Below are 17,828 nucleotides of genomic sequence, written 5' to 3'. Positions count from 1 at the left end.
CAGCCTGTAGTGTGTTTTTCCACTTTAAGTTTGTGTGTGACTCCAAATCCAGGCCTCCATTGGTTAATACATTTGATTTTCCATTGATTTTTGTGATTTTGTTGTCAGCACATTCAACTTTGTACAGAACAAAGTATTCGATGACACTATTTCATTCATTCAGATCTAGGATGTTATTTGAGTGTTCCCTTTATTTTTTTTGAGCAGTGTAACGACTCACCAGGACCTGAGCTGACATTGATAGACTAGATTGGTTCCGCTGTGCGCATGCGCGGTGCTGCAACTGCTTAATATGTTGAGACTAGCGAGTCATTTTGCGCCTCGTCATGGGAAAATGTAAGTTTTCACAACTTTGTCGCGATGACCCGGTGTTGTGCCAAAAAGTGATCGTCTGCCAAAAAGTGATTGCCAGAAAATGATTGCCCATATTTAAACTGTTGTAAATGACTTGCTGACCTATAATCTGTGAAAAATATGTCAAACATATCTCTCGTGAATGATATCAAGTCATTTTGAGTAAGAAACAACATTTCTGTCACAAGGTAGAAGCTGCAATCAGTTTTTGGCAGTGACTTTTATATATTCTTTATTTATCAGGGTAAAAACTGTGATTGGCCAGATTTTAAAGAGATATCTGGACAAGAGGGCAGCGCAAATCAGAACAAATATGACATTACACTCTATATAGATATTTTAAGTGACCAAGGAGGACTGGATTTATTATAATGTACGTGCAATAATGCAGAGTCATAAACATACTTGAATAACAGGTCATTTCTTCATTTTATATTTAAGCCCTTCATAAATCCTATTGACTACACTCTATTCACCAATATAAGCAAAGACATTACACATAAAAGCACATAGAAACATCAAAAATCACTTTCTGGCAGACGATCACTTTTTGGCACAACACCGGCATTCAAAGACTGGCCTGGAGTCCACAGATGCGCCGGCGCGTCAAAATGACAGATTTTGATTTTGATGACATAGCATAGCATCTAAGGTCAACTATAAAGGTAAAAACAAAAGTAGTCAAAAATGGCCAAATATACCCCGGACCCCAGAGGTTAAGCCGGTCATGGGGAATGATCGAGAGGCATTTTGTAAAGTGTGCAGAAAAAAATATAAATTTGACCTGGAACGTTGTGATGGTGATCAAATCATACTGAGCATTCACCAGCAGTGGGTTTGTGCGTGCAGGGAGCAGATCCCTATTTTGTTTTTTTGGTGCTACACAAGACACTGCAACTGCAACCTCAAGGTCAGCTACGAGCTGTATTACCATCACACCTCAGCAGCAAACCAGTATTCCAATATTCTATTGGAAAATAATCGGCTTGTGAAACTTGAATTTCATTGCAGTTTGTTTATATTTATAAACAGGCTGTAAATTCCTTTAATTGGTAAGCTATTGCCAATCACTACTGTCCACAGGCACAGCCCTCTACTGATGCCTGAGTGAAGAGCACATTTACAACAATTATTACATTCTGAGCCTTCAGACATATTTTAACCATGTTTTTCCTTCTCAGGTGGCCACACTTTTAAATCAGGCACATCCCAGATGAGGTGTGAAGAAGAGGATGACATGCTGGAGGAGGAAGTGGGTGTGGCCCGGCCTGTGCAGATTGTAGTGGCAGATGAGGAGGAGCATTCATTCTCCCTGCAGGAGGAAGTGCTGGAGCAGCTGCTGCTGCAGAAGGAGGTCCAGGACCTCCACGTGGTTGTCGTCTCTGTGGCTGGAGCTTTTCGCAAGGGCAAGTCCTTCCTGCTTGACTTCATGCTGCGTTACATGTACAAACAGGTAACCTGTCAAGTTCCATGAAATTTAAGTTGGTAGTTTCAGTGTAATCCTGCTGACAAACACCACCAAATAGATCCACTGACCTCAGCTGTTGTCTTGGCGGAGGAGTCAACACAACCATTGAATGGCCCCAATCTGGCAAAATACAAAAAGTACAGGGGGGACAGGACTCAAAACAGTTTTTGATTTAATCTATTCATCATTGTTTACTAGGATGGAACAAAAGCAACCAGTGCAAAAAGTACAGTCAAAATTGACCCCAGTTAAATAGATGAGATTAAATGTTGTCCCAACAAATAATGCATATTTATTTAAAAGCAGCTGAAACCGTTAAGCTTATTTTTCAATAATCAAAATGTTGTTGAAAGTTATGCACAGTTCAAAGTGCCACAACATTGTACACACATCTGTTTAGTTTGAGTGTGGTCAGTGTTTGCTGTGTTAGCAGCTTCTAATGGTGCCTACTGTAGTAGATGGAGATCGTTTCAGCTGCAGCTTACATGAAGCATCAATATTCCTGAGTCGTTTGTTGTAGTGTGAAATTCCTTTGTTGTTGGACAGCAGTGGAGGTATACTAACACACTGAGGGGAATTTTGTGCTGAAACGTGTATCAACAATGAATGGCCCTGTCCTTGGTTTGTTTTAGTTTGAGGATCTATGTAATGCCCTCATGGTAAATTTCTACTAAAAGGCATATAAAGAAATGCTTACAAAGGAAAAACACAACTTGATTTGTGTATGTCAGGTTGAGAATTATTAACTACTTGTGATCTCTTTCCATAGACTGTAGATCTGATATTCTGTGTAGTCATGTTAGGAAGGGTAATATCTGTTTTGAAAATGGAAAAACGAATGACCAAAAAGTAGATGGACCTAGAGAGCCAGCCTGTTTTATAGAGATCAGTTCTAGGCTGCAGCCTTATTGATTAGCCTGTGATGCCAACTTCTGATTGGCTGAGCATTGTCCAGAGGTGGCAAAAGTACTGACACTCTGTACTTAAGCAGAAGTACAAGTACTTGTGTTAAAAAATACTTTAGTAAAAGTTTAAGTACTGATTCAACTTTTTTACTTAAGTAAAAGTAATAAAGCACAGGCTCTGAAATGTATCTTTGGTGAGGGATGTTTGATAAATATCGACATTTTCCAGAGCGTACAAAGCGTATGACAGGGGGAGGGGGGGGTAACACCCAGCATACGCTTTTCAAATAGTTGAGCACTGCCGTCTGACCGCCGATGGCCGAGGCATCCACACCACTGCACCATTCTGTGGTCTGCAGCGATATTTCCTCCAGTCTGGCAGATCAGTTCAAATGCCTCATTGAATTCTCTAAAATAGTCCATCATGGGCGCCTGGGTGGCTTAGTGGTGAAGCCGGCGACCACATACACATGCCGCGTTGCGGTGCGGGCGGCGCAGGTTCGTGTCCCGGCCTGTCGCTGATTTGCCCGCGTGTCTTCCCCTGTATTTTTTCCCCCATTTCCTGTCTCTCTCCACTGTCACGAAAAGCCGCTGTGGCCAAAAATGCAAAAATAAATAAATAAATAGTCCATCATAGATTCACAAAATGACTCTGCTGACGATATTAGACGGGAACAAGCTGCGAGTGCAGCGCAGCAGGTGTGGAAAGCAGCCGGAGATAAATTCAACAAGAAGCATTGTTCCAAAAAAGGAAACCGGACGCAGTAAACCACAGAAAACGATGATGGATTTTATTCTACATGTTCCTGGCCTATTTTCATCTATGCTGGCCCGGATATTTGTGCGTAATCTGACGATCAGTGGCCGGCGCTGTTGCCAAATGTTGTGCAACAAAACCCGAAGTTGCTGAAGGACGAATCGAGGTCTGGGGGTGTGTGCTGTCCCCCTCAGTGCCAAAGAGAGGTCCGGGCGATGCCACAGCGTATGACGGGACGCAGTACGAGCGCTGTATGTACACAAAACACAGTGACAGCAGAGTTTTCAGGTTTCCGGTGTTGTGTCACAAAGGGATTTCCTTTTTAAAATATTTTTCTTTGCTTATATCGGTAAATAGACAGGTGCACAGGATTTGTGAAGGGATTATATATAAAATAAAGAAATGACTTGTTCTTACCCTCATTAATAAAGAATATATTGTAGCATCTGTTAAGATGTTGAAGAAGATGGCGACAGATTGCCAGCAAAAGTTGCCCTTTTATTAACAATTAAATGTTGCTGTGTGCTGCAAACAAAACAGTAACAACGAGACTGACTCTGATAATGACAGAGGGAACCCGGCATGCTTGATGCTGAAATCGCCCAACTGTTCAACTCAGACACTGAAGATAAGGAATTTGATAGATTTGTGAAAGATGAATGATTTAAAATGTGAGTACTTTTCTGTATTTGTTACAACTGAACAATATTCTGAGTTACTGTGAATGAGTTGAATAAAGTTCGACTTACCTGACGCTTTTGTTTCGCTCTACATATGTTTTATCGTGCGCCTTATGGTCCGAAAAATAGTGTGTGTGTGTGTGTGTGTGTGTGTGTGTGTGTGTGTGTGTGTGTGTGTGTGTGTGTGTGTGTATAAATATTCCAATCTAAATTTTAATTCTAATGAATGCACTCAGCTGTTATGTAGGACACAAACTGTAAATGGGAATTTAAACACATCTCATTTCTACTACACTTCATGTGACCTGTAACTCTGACCATGAACACAGCCTCTGTACACTAGTCCAACACAGAGCTTTACTGTAAATACAGTACAGCAAACTGACCTGTTTATCATGTACTAAACTGCAGTATTTTGAACAACACAAAGTTAGCATAGCTCAGTTTACTTCGCAGTTCTTACCTTTAAATCTAACCTCTCTTCTCCTGTCCTCTTTCTTACATCTTTCTCCATCTGATTGAAGTTTTTGCTCATTCTTTGCTCTCCCTGGTAATACAGCGGCTGGACCTTTTAGCTAGCAGACACACTGTGTGACAAACTGCAGACACTTTGTGTGTTTTGCTGCTATTTGTTGAGCATTTGGAAACGCTGCATTTTAAAATTACCTGCCACACGTTCCTCCCTTTTAGTTTTGCTCCTCTTCGGTAGCGCTAACTAAATGCTGAAAGTACCGTGAGCCCAACTTGGGGATATCTGCGGCCCACTATAACCCCTGATTATACTGCTATAAATGACACATTAATTATTCGTTTTTTCCTCATTAATCTCTTTGCGTGCGATAACTCCCGGTGATGAAGGATACGTCAGTACAATGGTTTCTTATGTGTCATTGTTCTGCTATTTAGGGTCAGATCGGTTTGATGGCGCAGTGACTGGAAATAAACTGTTCTGAGGTGTTAAACCTAAAGTAACGAGTCTGTTTTTGAAAATGTACGAAGTAGAAAGTACAAATACTTAAAAATGTAGGGAGTAAAAGTAAAAAGTAGTCAGAAAAATAAATACTCAAAGTACAGATACCTAAAAAAATCTACTTAAGTACAGTAACAAAGTACTTGTACTTCGTTACTTCCCACCTCTGGCATTGTCTAATGTGTTGGTCACGGGCTCATGGCTATAAATGGTACAGGACTCATCATTGAACAATATTAAAGCCATACCTACTGCTCAGCAATATTGCTCAAATGTAAAAACATGGTTGCCTTATGATTATAGTAATGTTATACATAATGTATTGATATCCGCAAATTATGTGGTATGGGTGCATTATGTAGTCATTGTACACACGAGTATAATTTGATGTTCTTTGTAAATATGCATTACATCTGGCTTATTGCTATAGATCATATAAATAGCCATTATGTAGTATACACCATTGTACAAATGAAGAGATTAAGTTTTGAATTGGCCTTGTCAATAAAAGGCTTTGTAAATGTGTGGGTGAGAGGTTAGAATCAGCTTGTAAGCTCTGCTTTTGTGATCTTCCAGTCATCTGATTCATGGCTTGGCGGAGAGGAGGAGCCTCTGACCGGCTTCACCTGGCGGGGCGGTTGTGAGAGGGAGACCACAGGCATCCAGGCCTGGAGTGAGGTGTTCGTGGTGGAGAAACCAGACTGCAGCAAGGTCTGTGCCACATCTTCTGAGCTGCTGTACCAGTTATTTTTGCAGCCTTTGTGGCATGCATTCAGAACAATTTAGGAATAGTAGGAGCTTTTGCACTGAAATTATTTTATATATGTTTTATATAATTATATATTTATTCATTTATTTTAGGTTGCAGTTCTACTAATGGACACACAGGGGGCATTTGACAGCCAGTCTACCATCAAAGACTGTGCCACACTGTTTGCTCTGAGCACCATGACCAGCTCTGTGCAGGTCTGTCATCTTTTTGTGAACTGAATACACAGATGAAATAAAGAACTTGTCAATTAGGGCTGTTTCACACTGGATGCGTTGCGTAAAAACGACATGAAATTCCGAATCTTTTGGATGCGAACTTGTGTAACCTACATACACACTGGACGCGTTGCGTTTTTGCAAATAAATCATCATAAAACGCACTGTGAAAGAATGAAGATGATGTAATGAGGTCCTGATGTTTCTAAACAAGAGAAGGAAAAAACAGATTCTGGGTTCATCCAACTCATAAGAAAGCAGCAGCAGGGAGAGTTTTATGGTTTGATGCTGGAGTTGAAGCTGCATCACGGCCGCTTTCTTGCATATTTCAGGATGTCAGTGGACAGTTGTTGTTGACAGAGTTGAGATCACGTGAGGAACCAGAGAATAATTTCAGAGAGCCGACTGACTCAGAACAGCGTGTAGCTGTGTCTGAGGTAAAATAATTTGATTTTATTGTTCCCACATCACTGTATATTCAGTACATCGATGCACGTTTTGAGCTATGACCTCACATGTTGTTAAATGCCGCACTCTGATTGGTCAGTCCTGTTTGTTCGTTTGCAAAAGTCAGAAAAATCGAACTTGATCCGAAAAAATAAATGCCGCAAATTCATCCTGTGAACTGATGCGGTTGGTGTGAACATCTGCATTAAGAACAGGAGAGTCCGAAAAATATTTTAACGCACAAAACATTTGCACGGAATTTATGTGTCCAGTGTGTAAAGGCCTTTAGACGCATTAATTCAGCTTGATTGTGTAACAATAGAATAGACAATGTTGCATTGTATAGAAATGGTGTGTGTGTGTGTGTGTGTGTGTGTGTGTGTGTGTGTGTGTGTGTGTGTGTGTGTGTGTGTGTGTTTGTTTTTTTTTTTTTTTTCAGGTATACAACTTGTCCCAGAACGTCCAGGAAGACGACCTTCAGCACCTCCAGGTCAGTATCGGCCAATGAGACAGCTAGATTTATTCCTAAAGCAGACCCTGTTTGAAGAGTGTAAACTAGGTCATATTGCATAAATGCAAGAAAGCAGTCCTACATATTTGTCTAATATGTGCATTGAAGGATATGTCCTGGTCAAAAATGACTCCAACATTCCTCACGGTTTGTCTTTAAGACATTTCTAATTGTGTTTTATCTGGCTTCATGGGAAGATAAAGCTGGGTATCATCTGCATAACAATGAAAATGTATGCAATGCTTTCTAATAATACTGCCTAAAGGAAGCATATATAATGTAAATAAAATTGGTCCCAGCACAGAACCCTGTGGAACTCCATAATTAACCTTAGTGTCTGAAGAAGACTCCCCATTTACATGAACAAATTGTCTGTTAGATAAATATGATTCAAACCACTACAGTGCAGTACCTCCAATATCTATAGTATGCTCTAATCTCTGTAATAAATAATAATAATAATATTATTATTATTATTATTATTATTATTATTATTATTATTATTATTATTATTATTATTATTATTATTATTATTATTATTTCAAGAATCTTTGAGAGAAAAGGAAGGTTGGAGATTGGCCTATAATTAGCTAAGACAGCTGGGTCAGTGATGGCTTTTTAAGTAGCGGTTTAATTACAGCCACCTTGAAGGTCTGTGGTACATAGCCAACTAATAAAGACAGATTGATCATTTTTCAAGATTGAAGCATCAATAATTGGAAAGACTTCTTTGAACAGTCTAGTAGGAATGGGATCTAATAAACATGTTGCTGGTTTGGAGGAAGTAACTATTGAAGTTAACTCTGAAAGATCAACTGGAGCCAAAGAGTCTAAACAAGTACCAGCAGTGCTGAAAGCAGCCGAACATGAAGAATAATCTTTGAGATGGTTATGAATAATTTTTTCTCTAATGTCTAAAATTTTATTTGTAAAGAAATCCATGAAGTCACTACTAGTTAACGTGAAAGGAATACTCGGCTCTACAGAGCTCTGACTCTTTGTCAGCCTGGCTACAGTGCTGAAAAGAAACCTGGGGTTGTTCTTATTTTCTTCAATTAATGATGAATAGTAAGATGTCCTAGCTTTACGGAGGGCTTTTTTATAGAGCAACAAACTCTTTTTCCAGGCTAAATGAGCATCTTCTAATTTAGTGAGACGCCATTCCCTCTCCAGCTTACGGGTTATCTGCTTTAAGAATGAGAATAACTTGATTGATCCCAGAGAGAAATTCATTCAGCTAATCTGCTGTTTTGTATGAGAGTTAAAAAGCATGATTACTGTGGGTACAAATGATTCTTTGTATCTCTTTTCCAGCATAGTCTTCCAGTACTGATGTTTGTTCCATAAAGATGTTATGAAGTGGCTGATCAGAGTTGTTCAAGAAGGCTTTTAATGTCTTTAGTCTGCATTTATTCCACAACCTCTCCCATTGTGTCTAGTGACCCGCCCCCGCCCCCCCCACACTGTTTTTTAATTATTCATTGTTTTGGGTTTTTGTTTGTTCAGAAGATCAGAGCCACCAGACTTTGCTGCTACCAGTTGAAGTGGATGTTAAGCTGCACCTTTAAGTTATACCAGGGAGTCAAGCATTTTGATTTGTTTGGGGGTTTTTTTGTTTTGTGTTGGAGCCACAGTAGTCCAGAGTTTCACACAGTGAGGATGTAACAAGATAATCGACCGCTGTTGGAATTGAGTCTGCACTGTGGTGGCATGATGACAATGGAGGAATTATATTCCTTTTTTTTTTTTATTCTTTGGTGCTGTTGATGAAGCTGTATTATTTATTTTTTTTTGAATTTTTATGCTTAAATAGTTTTTTGCTGATTTTAGCTTTGTTTTTTGGTGGTCTGGTGTTAGGTTCGGACCACCGTTAAATAAAGAAAGACACAGAAACCCGTAGTTGATCTTTTAACCTGCAGGGAGAGTCTCAGTCAGCTCACACTCATGTGTGGGTCCGAAAGAGAGTCTGACTTCCTTCTTCCTGCCGGCTCTTTTATTTTAGCATTACGTGGGTGTGTGTATGTGTGTGTGACGTCAGGAAACAGGCGTTACCTGCTTTCCTCACCTGGAGGGTCCGGGTGTATATGAGTATGTTTTGTGCTTACAATCTGACGGTCATGTGCATGTTTATGATGAACACATTGTGATACATAGAAAAACAGTTAAATGTTTATCTATTCTAACATTTCCTCCCTGTTTATCATGAACATAGCACATACAATCCTGAATGAGGTTGAGGCGAAAAACCTGTCGTGCGGCTGTCTATCCTTCTTTTGACCCAAAGTCACTCTCTATTCTTTCAAGACAGGAAAATTCCTCAACGGCCCCGCCACTCACGGCAGCCACTGCTCGTCAGTCTCACTCGGGGAAGCACCTACATACATTTGCAAAATTTAAACATTAGTTTGAAAACCAGGTTACATCCACCCCCATCACTTGGTCTCCCATTTTCAATGGGGGTTTCATATTTGGTCTTCTGTTTCACCCTCCTGCCCACCCTGCACAAGGGTACACTGATAGAAAGCTGAAAGGAAAACATTCGTCATCATTTTCCTTAAACATGGAACAATACAACTGAAAAATAAACAAAACAGTAGCAGAATGACCCCTGGTGGCCCTAAGACTTTCAGCAGAGCTTGCCACCAAGCTCCAGTAGTCAGCCAAGAGAGCCAGTCCTGACTCCCTCCAGGTGTCTGCCGTTCCACATACTGCTGCAGGGTGTATACTCCTCCTTGCGGGGCGGCCAGCAAGTCCAAAACCACTCTGTTCTGCATCACCATTGCACGCAAGGCGCTCAACTCTTGTGTTGCAGTCGCGATGGTCATCAATGCGCCCAGGGTGCAGATCCAGTTCCACGTGTTCAAGTTCAAGTGTACTTTATTGTCAAAAATCTGTGTAACAGGGTTAGCACAGAAGTTCGAAATTGCGTTTGACCAGTCTCCAATGTGCAAGTTTAAAAATTAAATTTTTAAAAAAAAAAAAAAAAAAAAAAAAAACAATTAAATAGGACATTGACAATAATCTTTCTTTACACACACACATGCACACACATGCACACATACACAGCTAACCTACTCGTACATGAATTACCATTCTTACTCTGACATATTCATTCACAGCATAAACACAGACAATACACACTTACATATGCGTGTACGTTAAAAACGTGGTCATTGCATGTGAACGAGCCATCCCTATTTAGTGGGGGATTCAGTTGTTTTCTTCATGGGTTTGAGACGAAGGTGGCCTAGGGCTCACCTCCCCCTTTGAACCCCGACTTCCGCCCCCTACTCAGCGTTGGTTGGCTCAATCCTTTTGCACTGGCTGAGGTGGATCCACGTGGATCTCTCTGCTATTTTGACTGCAGCTGGCGTGGTCAGTGGTACTTTGTAGGGTCCGTCCCACCGGGGTTGGTTCCAGCACTTCTTCTTAATCACTCCGACCAGGACCCAGTCTCCCACCGCCACCGGATGTTCCTGTGGAGAAGCAGAAGAGCCTTCCGGCAGTTTATTTGTATCAACAACCTTTTTGCTTTGGAACAAACTTTCTCATCTGATCACTCAAGTCTGTCTCTTCCTCTGCTTGTTGTTCTTCTGTGTACACCGCGAGTCTAAAAGGTCAGCCAAACAATGCCTCATAGGGGGGTTATCCCTGTGTTGTTGGGGGTCACATGCATGTATGTTTTTACTAAGTCTATGCATTCTACCTAGGGCCTCCCCGTTTCTGCCATACATTTCCTTAGTCTGTTTTTTACTGTGCCATTCGTTCTTTCAACGAGTCCTGTGCTCTGCGGATGATAAGAACAGTGATTTTTTTTTTTTTTTAGCTGTACCCCTAGGTTTTGCGACTAAGCAATACTTATAGGTCTTACTCACTATCCCCCCCTGTTGATACATGTGTTAAACCATGTATCAATATGGCGGCTGTTTTGAATAGTGACCTAGGAAGTTGTTCCACTTCAATTTTAGGAGCTTGCTGCTGCATATCATGCAGCACTTCGGGTCACAAGGGTTCCACAATTGTTGTGTAATTGTTGAGGTGCCATACCACTTGCGGCCAGTTTTGCCACTTTGTCAGCGTAGTTGTTTCCCAATACTATCAAGTCTGTGCCTGTTTTGTGTGCCACGCATTTACAAATGGCCAGGGCTGATGGTAGTTTTATGGCCATTAATCGGTTTTTTAAACAGTTCAGCATGTTTTACTGGCTTCCCTGTAGAGGTCAGCATTCCCCTTCTCGCCCACTGTGCTGCAAACGAACGTACGGCAGAAAAGGCATACTGGCTGTCATTGTAAATCGTGACTTCTTTACCTGCATAATGCTTGCATGCTTCGGTTAATGTGATTAACTCGTCTGCTTGAGCAGAGAGGCGTGAGGGCAGTTTTTCAGCTTTGATTATGTTGGTATTGGTGACTATAGCGTAGCCCGTTTCTGTTTTGCTTCTATCATTTTTCCGGCTTGAGCCGTCCACAAACACGACGTGGCCTTTCGCCAGTGGTTCATCTTGCAAGTCTAATCTGAGCTTGCTGTTTTGTTCCGCCAGCACTTTGCAGTCATGAGGGTCGCCGTCATGTGGCGTTGGTAGCAGAGTGGTTGGGTTTAGAGTGGTGCAGCGCTCTATAGTTATGAAGAATGTCATTTTACTCTGTAAGAGCAGCACCTCAAGTGTAAGTGAGTGGAAAAGCACCAATTCTCTGGAGGCCTCAACAGCGAGTGCTGCTGCACATACTGCTTGCACGCAATGTGGTAATGCTCGTGAGACTGCATCTAGGTGTTTGGAGTAATAAGCGATTGGCCTCAATTTATCTCCAAAAGACTGTAACAGAGCTGAGCTCATAAACCCATCCTTGCAATCTACAGTCTGGACAAAATCTTTTTTGTAATTTGGAAGCGGCAGCACCAGGTCTGTTACCAGTGCTTCTTTTACTCTTGTGAAAGCTTCTCCATTTGTCCATTGTATGACATCTGTCATTGCCATGGGGTTGGCGTATATTAGGAAGAGCAATGGTTGCGTCAGTTGGGCATAATAAGGGATCCATGCTCTGCAATAATTACACAGACCTAAGAAGGCCATCATTTGCTTCTTCATTTGTGGTTCAGGTGTGTGTGTGTGTGTGTGTGTGTGTGTGTGTGTGTGTGTGTGTGTGTGTGTGTGTGTGTGTGTGTGTGTGTTAGATGCCAGTAGTGAGTGAGTGGTGTGTGTGTGTGTGTGTGTGTGTGTGTGTTTTATCTCACTTCCCTTCTCTGCTGATCAAGCAACTTGCCCTCATCTGACTTGTCTGAAGTCCTCCTCTCCAATCAGTGTGACACAGTCTGGTTAGTCCGCGTTCCATTCACCAGTTGTGGACATTCAGTTCACCAATGACCTGTCAGGCTGCAGTTGTAACATCTGTCATCTCGATGCACCTGGAAAAAAAATCATCCCCGTCTTCTTCCAGATCCTCGTCCTCTCCCTCGGGAGCAGTGTTGAGGGCTCTTCTGAGGTGGAGCTGTTCTGCTTGTCTGCAGGTTGTGGTGTAGCAGCGACTCGATGAGGAGGTGGAGTTGGTGGATCTCGTGTTTACCGACGATCATTCTGGTCCGGACGATGTCTGATCGGAGGGCAGGAGTCCAGATCTGGTCAAAGATTTTCAGCGCTTATAAATTTGCCTGCAAAAAGGGCATAGAGAGATGAGGTATCACAAGTAACAACAAATGGAGGTGGCCCCAAAACTGCCACTCCATTAATTAGGGCATCAGCTGTTCTGCTGCTCTAAACTCCGCTAAGATCTCGCTCTATGCAGAGTTCTTTAACTATTAATTTTCTACTCCTGCGTTCCCATCTCCATTTTTCCCTAGTGAGACGTCTCTCACAGGTTCTTCTACATGTAAGAAAACAGAGAAAAAGGACACAATCAAGGAGCCTAATCACCTTAGGTTAAACAACACAATTTGTCTTTAACCTCTTTTACACATGACCCAGTCTGCGTGCCACCCATTCGCCGATGGGTGTTACTCTTTTAAGCAGACTCCCAATGTCTATTCAGCTCTGACAGTGACAGATGCAATTTTTGATTTACCTTTTTTTTTTTTTTAATTATTTGGAATCTTTCTCACTCGATATGTGTTACGGCCGTGCCTCTAAGGCAGGGTCCTTGAATCCAGGCAGCTGTGCAGCAAAGGGTGAAAATTCGAGTTCCTCCGTAATTTGCAAATGCAGGAGGACTGAAGCTTTTTTTTTTTTTTTTTTTTTTTTTTCTCTTCAGCTTGGCCAGAGACTCGTCACTTCTTTGTGGAAGAACTCACTGGATCCTACCAACAATCACCAAAATTGTTATGGAAATTTATTTATCAAATGAGAGACAAGATTCCTTCCCATGGTTTATTACTCATGTAAGGAGAAGTCACCCATACCCCCAGAGGGGCATGAGTGAATTCTGCATTCTACACAGAAACACAATGTCCTTATACCCTTTTACACCTCCCTGTTGAGGCAAGGCCCAGGACTCATTAATGCTACAGTTTTTTGTTTTGTTTTTGTTTTTTTGTTTTTATTAAAGATAGATATCATCCTTAGATGTCACCCCGTCCTTCCTGCTGTTAAATTTAATTACTGCACTAACTCCCCCTCCTCCTCAACCTGTGAACCACCAACTGCCCCCTGTAGCTGCGGGGGAGGTGGTTGAGCTGGAAAAGGTGGTTGAGGTGGGGGTTGCTTGGTTTTGCACTTTCAGGAATGCTGCTGTGGGCTTTAACCCTTTAACATTCCGGGGGTTTTGTGTCAAAAACGCCTAAAAATGTACTCAAATATTTAAGTTAAAGCTGTTCCTAAACCCTTAGGACTATGTGAAAAAGCTTGGGCATTTTGGAAAGGTAACATTCTATATTTTTTAATACAAAAGTAAGATTTCTTCTAAGTGTAACTGTCAGAAAGTTATTCTCTTTTGAACAGACAGATTTTTTTTTTCTCGCCTAGATTAAAAAAAAATTTAAAAAAAATCAAGAGTGTAGACAGTTGAATTTGGTACTTATGGACTAAAACACGTCATGATTGCAAAGAATAAGGTCTTGGCTATTCCCATTTCAAATTTGAAAGCAATAGCTGTAAAAGTGAGCATTTTACAGCATATTCCATAAGGTATGGGTTGTGTGTTTTTCAGAGTGACATTTTTGGACACTACAAATGGACACTTGGACAACCCTGAAATATGCAATAACCTCTGAATGCTTCATCCTACAGACATCAATGAGGGCTCTAATGAAAGCTTACACTTAGAGGAATTAGAATATAGAGCCAAAGCTACTCTCCCTGTTTTAGAAATTCATATTTTATCATAAAAAGCAATAAAGAGTACACTAAATGTGTGCATTATAAAAAGTAGTCCAAACTAGTGCTATAGTTAACAAACATTTTAATAAACACACAAATATTACTATATATACTATATACATACTATATTTTAAATAAAAATATTAAATAAAACTATTTACATACTCATGGCACATTATTTTTTTACATGTTTTCTCTGTGCCAGTCATCACGGTTTACAAAGGCATGGTACACACTTGACTGGAGTTTTTTCATGGCGCTTTAGCCTTTTATAATCTTTTCTTTGTGTTTTGGCAATGTTTTGAACAAAAAAACCCATCAAAACAGCAATAGCACACATAAAACAACTTTTATACATGTGCGCACAGAAATCCTGTAACCACTAATCTCTCATTCGAAGGATGTTCTGTTTTACGAACACAAAATAAACCCCTCAAACTATACATCCACGTGTTCAGAATTTCATTGGCTAAGCGTCTGTAGCGTTATTTTTATTCTGGGAGCTGATAGGTTGGATCTTTCCGGCCAAAAATAGGGGCATGATCTTGTGCTAGTCTGTGACACTCATTGGCTGTTCCTTGCTATAGACAGCCGTCACAGTGTCCCAGTTGGTCAAGTTAGGTGTCAATCAAAGCCTAAGACTCTGGGCTGCCATTTTGAAACAAAATGGAGCCCCTAAAGGCAGCTACAACAGCTAAAATAGGCAACAAACTGTGTTTACGATTTTTCAAGAAAAGTTTAGGCTCTGTTTTTGGTGCCCTTGTGGATACGACTCGTGTTTTTGACCTCATGGATGTATTGGATTATATTCACTGGACTGTTATGGACAGAATAATGCCAAATTTGTGGAGAATTATAAAGATTTGGTCTCAAGACAAGCCTTCGAAGGTAGGGAAGTCAAATTACTAGTTTCGGGTATTAGCTTAAAATACCCTGCGCTGTATATGCTGTGATTATTGTACCTGGGAATGGCATACATGGTTAGAAAGAGGAGAGCTGTAGCTATCTTTTGATGTGTCGCATGTGTGTTTTGACCACACAGGGACGGAGAAATTTGACTGTATATTTAAAAATGCTGCTTGACGGCCCGCGGAACGTTAAAGGGTTGCTTCCAGGCGACCTTGGTACTCGTACACATCTTCGCCCTCTTTTTGTCTGCATTGGTTAATTTTGTCATAATTTGGGGGTGGCACTAGGGTCTGTTTTGTTCTCAAAATTACTCCTTCCATCCCTTGCCATAGGATTTCTGAATTATGCCTTAAAATGTTGCCGCCCTTATCTCTTCCTGTGAAGGTGTCCCTTACTCTTCCCCACTCGTGTTTAAAATGGTTGCGGAACACCCGAAACATTTCATCTCCATTCAGGTTAAACGAGGTTTGTAATCCCCTTACATCTGTCGCCCATTGTTCTGCGTCAATTTTGTGTGGGGTTAAGCCTTTAACGGCCTCTGGCATTTCAGTTTCAGTCCAAGGTCGGCAAACCAAAATAGTGGGAGGTTGAGGGGCGCTTGCTGTCCCTGTGTTTGGGTTCGCAACTTGGAGCATGGGGAAGGTTTGTGCCACTGGTTCCAGTGCAGGTGGGGGCCCTCCACAATTGAAACAATCCCTTTCATGCCCGTACTCTGATAAAATGGGATAACCTGCTGGCTTAGGTGTGGCATGCACATCTATGTGCGCCAGTGTTTTAAGTTCCCCATTTCTGGTGCGGCTGGCAATGGGAGAGAAAGCTGCGGGAGAAACAGCTGTTAAGCCTTCCCTTGCTTGGGACTCATGTTGTTTTGCCCCGTTAGCCCCTCCCCCCTCTAAACATGGCGCAGCTCCGGGTGCCGCAGGATCAGGCCCCCTACGGTCTTGCTGGGGTCTACATACAATGTGAGTTTCCTCATCTGCCTTTATTACAGCTGCATGCACGTGTGTGGGTGGTTTTGCCGCTGTGGCTTTTGCCTTCCACTGTTCCTGTCGGCGTTTAGCCTGTAACAGCCACAACTTTGCACACTGCAGTTCCAACTGCGTCTTTTTGCAAAATGCTGCTTTTTGTTGCAGCTGTGTGACTAAGTTTTCACATTCTGTCACTAGTCTCTGGAGCTTGAAAAAGGCGACTGGACTTCTTTTTGTTTCTTGAAGACGTTTCACCTCTCATCCGAAAGGCTTCTTCAGTTCTCAACCAAATGGTGGAGAGACCCAGGTATTTAAAATTGATCATGTGCTTGAACACATGTGCCCAGGTGTGAAGGGGGCATGGGTCATATTTAATCAGTGGTTTCAGTTGAAGCCAATTTAGGACTCCGCTCCATTGTTTCCTGTGGCCTATTGAGGTCACTGGAACAAAGGTGTGAATGGGGGTTGAGACATCTGGGAAGGGAGCTCAGGACAGCACTGTAAACGGGGGAAAGTTGGTGACATAATCCACCTCCTCTGTTCAATGATGGTTGTTCACACCCTGGAGAAGCCACTCCATGCATTTATGGACTCCCAAAGATCCACAAAGAAGGAGTCCCACTTCGACCCATTATCAGCAGTATAAACTCGGTCACCTACAACATTTCCAAACACCTCGCCACCATCTTATCACCGCTTGTTGGCATCACACCCCACCACATTGAAAACTCTACAGATTTTACTAACAAGGTCCAGAATCTTGTACTGGATCCAGATGAAACCATGGTGTCCTTTGATGTGGTTTCACTTTTCACTTGCATACCCACAACTGAGGCAGTGGAGACCGTCAGAAGACGACTACAGGAAGACGATTCCTTACTGAACAGAACCAGCTTCACCCCAGATCAGATTTGTGCACTTTTAGATCTCTGCCTTACCACAACATATTTTAAATACAATGATGGATTCTACAGACAGAAGCATGGATGTGCCATGGGCTCCCCAGTGTCTCCCATTGTAGCCAACCTTTACATGGAGGAAGTGGAAAGTAAAGCTCTTGGTTCTTTCAAAGGGATGGCACCTAGCCACTGGTACAGATATGTAGATGACACCTGGGTCAAAATCAAAACCCAAGAAGTAGAAGCCTTCACTCGTCACATTAACTCAGTGGATAAATACATACGTTTTACCAGGGAGGACGCCAGAGATAACAAGTTACCATTCCTGGACTGTGCGGTGCTTATCGAGGAAGATGGAAGCCTCAACATTGAAGTTTACCGGAAGCCCACACACACAGACCAGTATCTCCTCTTTGACTCCCACCACCCTCTGGAACACAAACTTGGGGTGATCAGGACCCTACAACACCGTGCGGAAAGTGTTCCCTCTAAGGCAGAAGGGAAGCATAAGGAACACACACACATTGAGAATTTTCCAGACAAATATCTCAGGGAAGTAAACGTACATAAGATATATATGGCATAATATTCCTTCAATCCCCCTTTTGACCTTAGACATTTCTAAGGTCAACTTCACCAGCCTGACCTCAGGTGGTCAGCCAGGAC

At 41.8% G+C, this 17,828-nt stretch overlaps 1 protein-coding gene across 2 annotated transcripts in view; it reads left to right on the top strand.

Annotated features, from left to right (window-relative positions):
- The window catches only part of LOC115782486 (atlastin-2), a 43,173-nt gene that overhangs the window by 7,966 nt on the left and 17,379 nt on the right, over positions 1-17,828 (top strand). For both annotated transcript variants that reach the window (XM_030732677.1, XM_030732669.1), the window contains exons 2-5: positions 1,536-1,807; positions 5,711-5,845; positions 5,996-6,100; positions 7,008-7,058. In XM_030732677.1, the coding sequence (XP_030588537.1) occupies positions 1,536-1,807; positions 5,711-5,845; positions 5,996-6,100; positions 7,008-7,058 (563 nt within the window). The remainder of the gene's footprint in view (positions 1-1,535; positions 1,808-5,710; positions 5,846-5,995; positions 6,101-7,007; positions 7,059-17,828) is intronic.

The sequence above is a fragment of the Archocentrus centrarchus genome, chromosome 1 (assembly GCF_007364275.1).
Source record: "Archocentrus centrarchus isolate MPI-CPG fArcCen1 chromosome 1, fArcCen1, whole genome shotgun sequence".
Classification (NCBI taxonomy): domain Eukaryota; kingdom Metazoa; phylum Chordata; class Actinopteri; order Cichliformes; family Cichlidae; genus Archocentrus; species Archocentrus centrarchus.
This window is presented reverse-complemented; position numbering and strand designations above follow the sequence as displayed.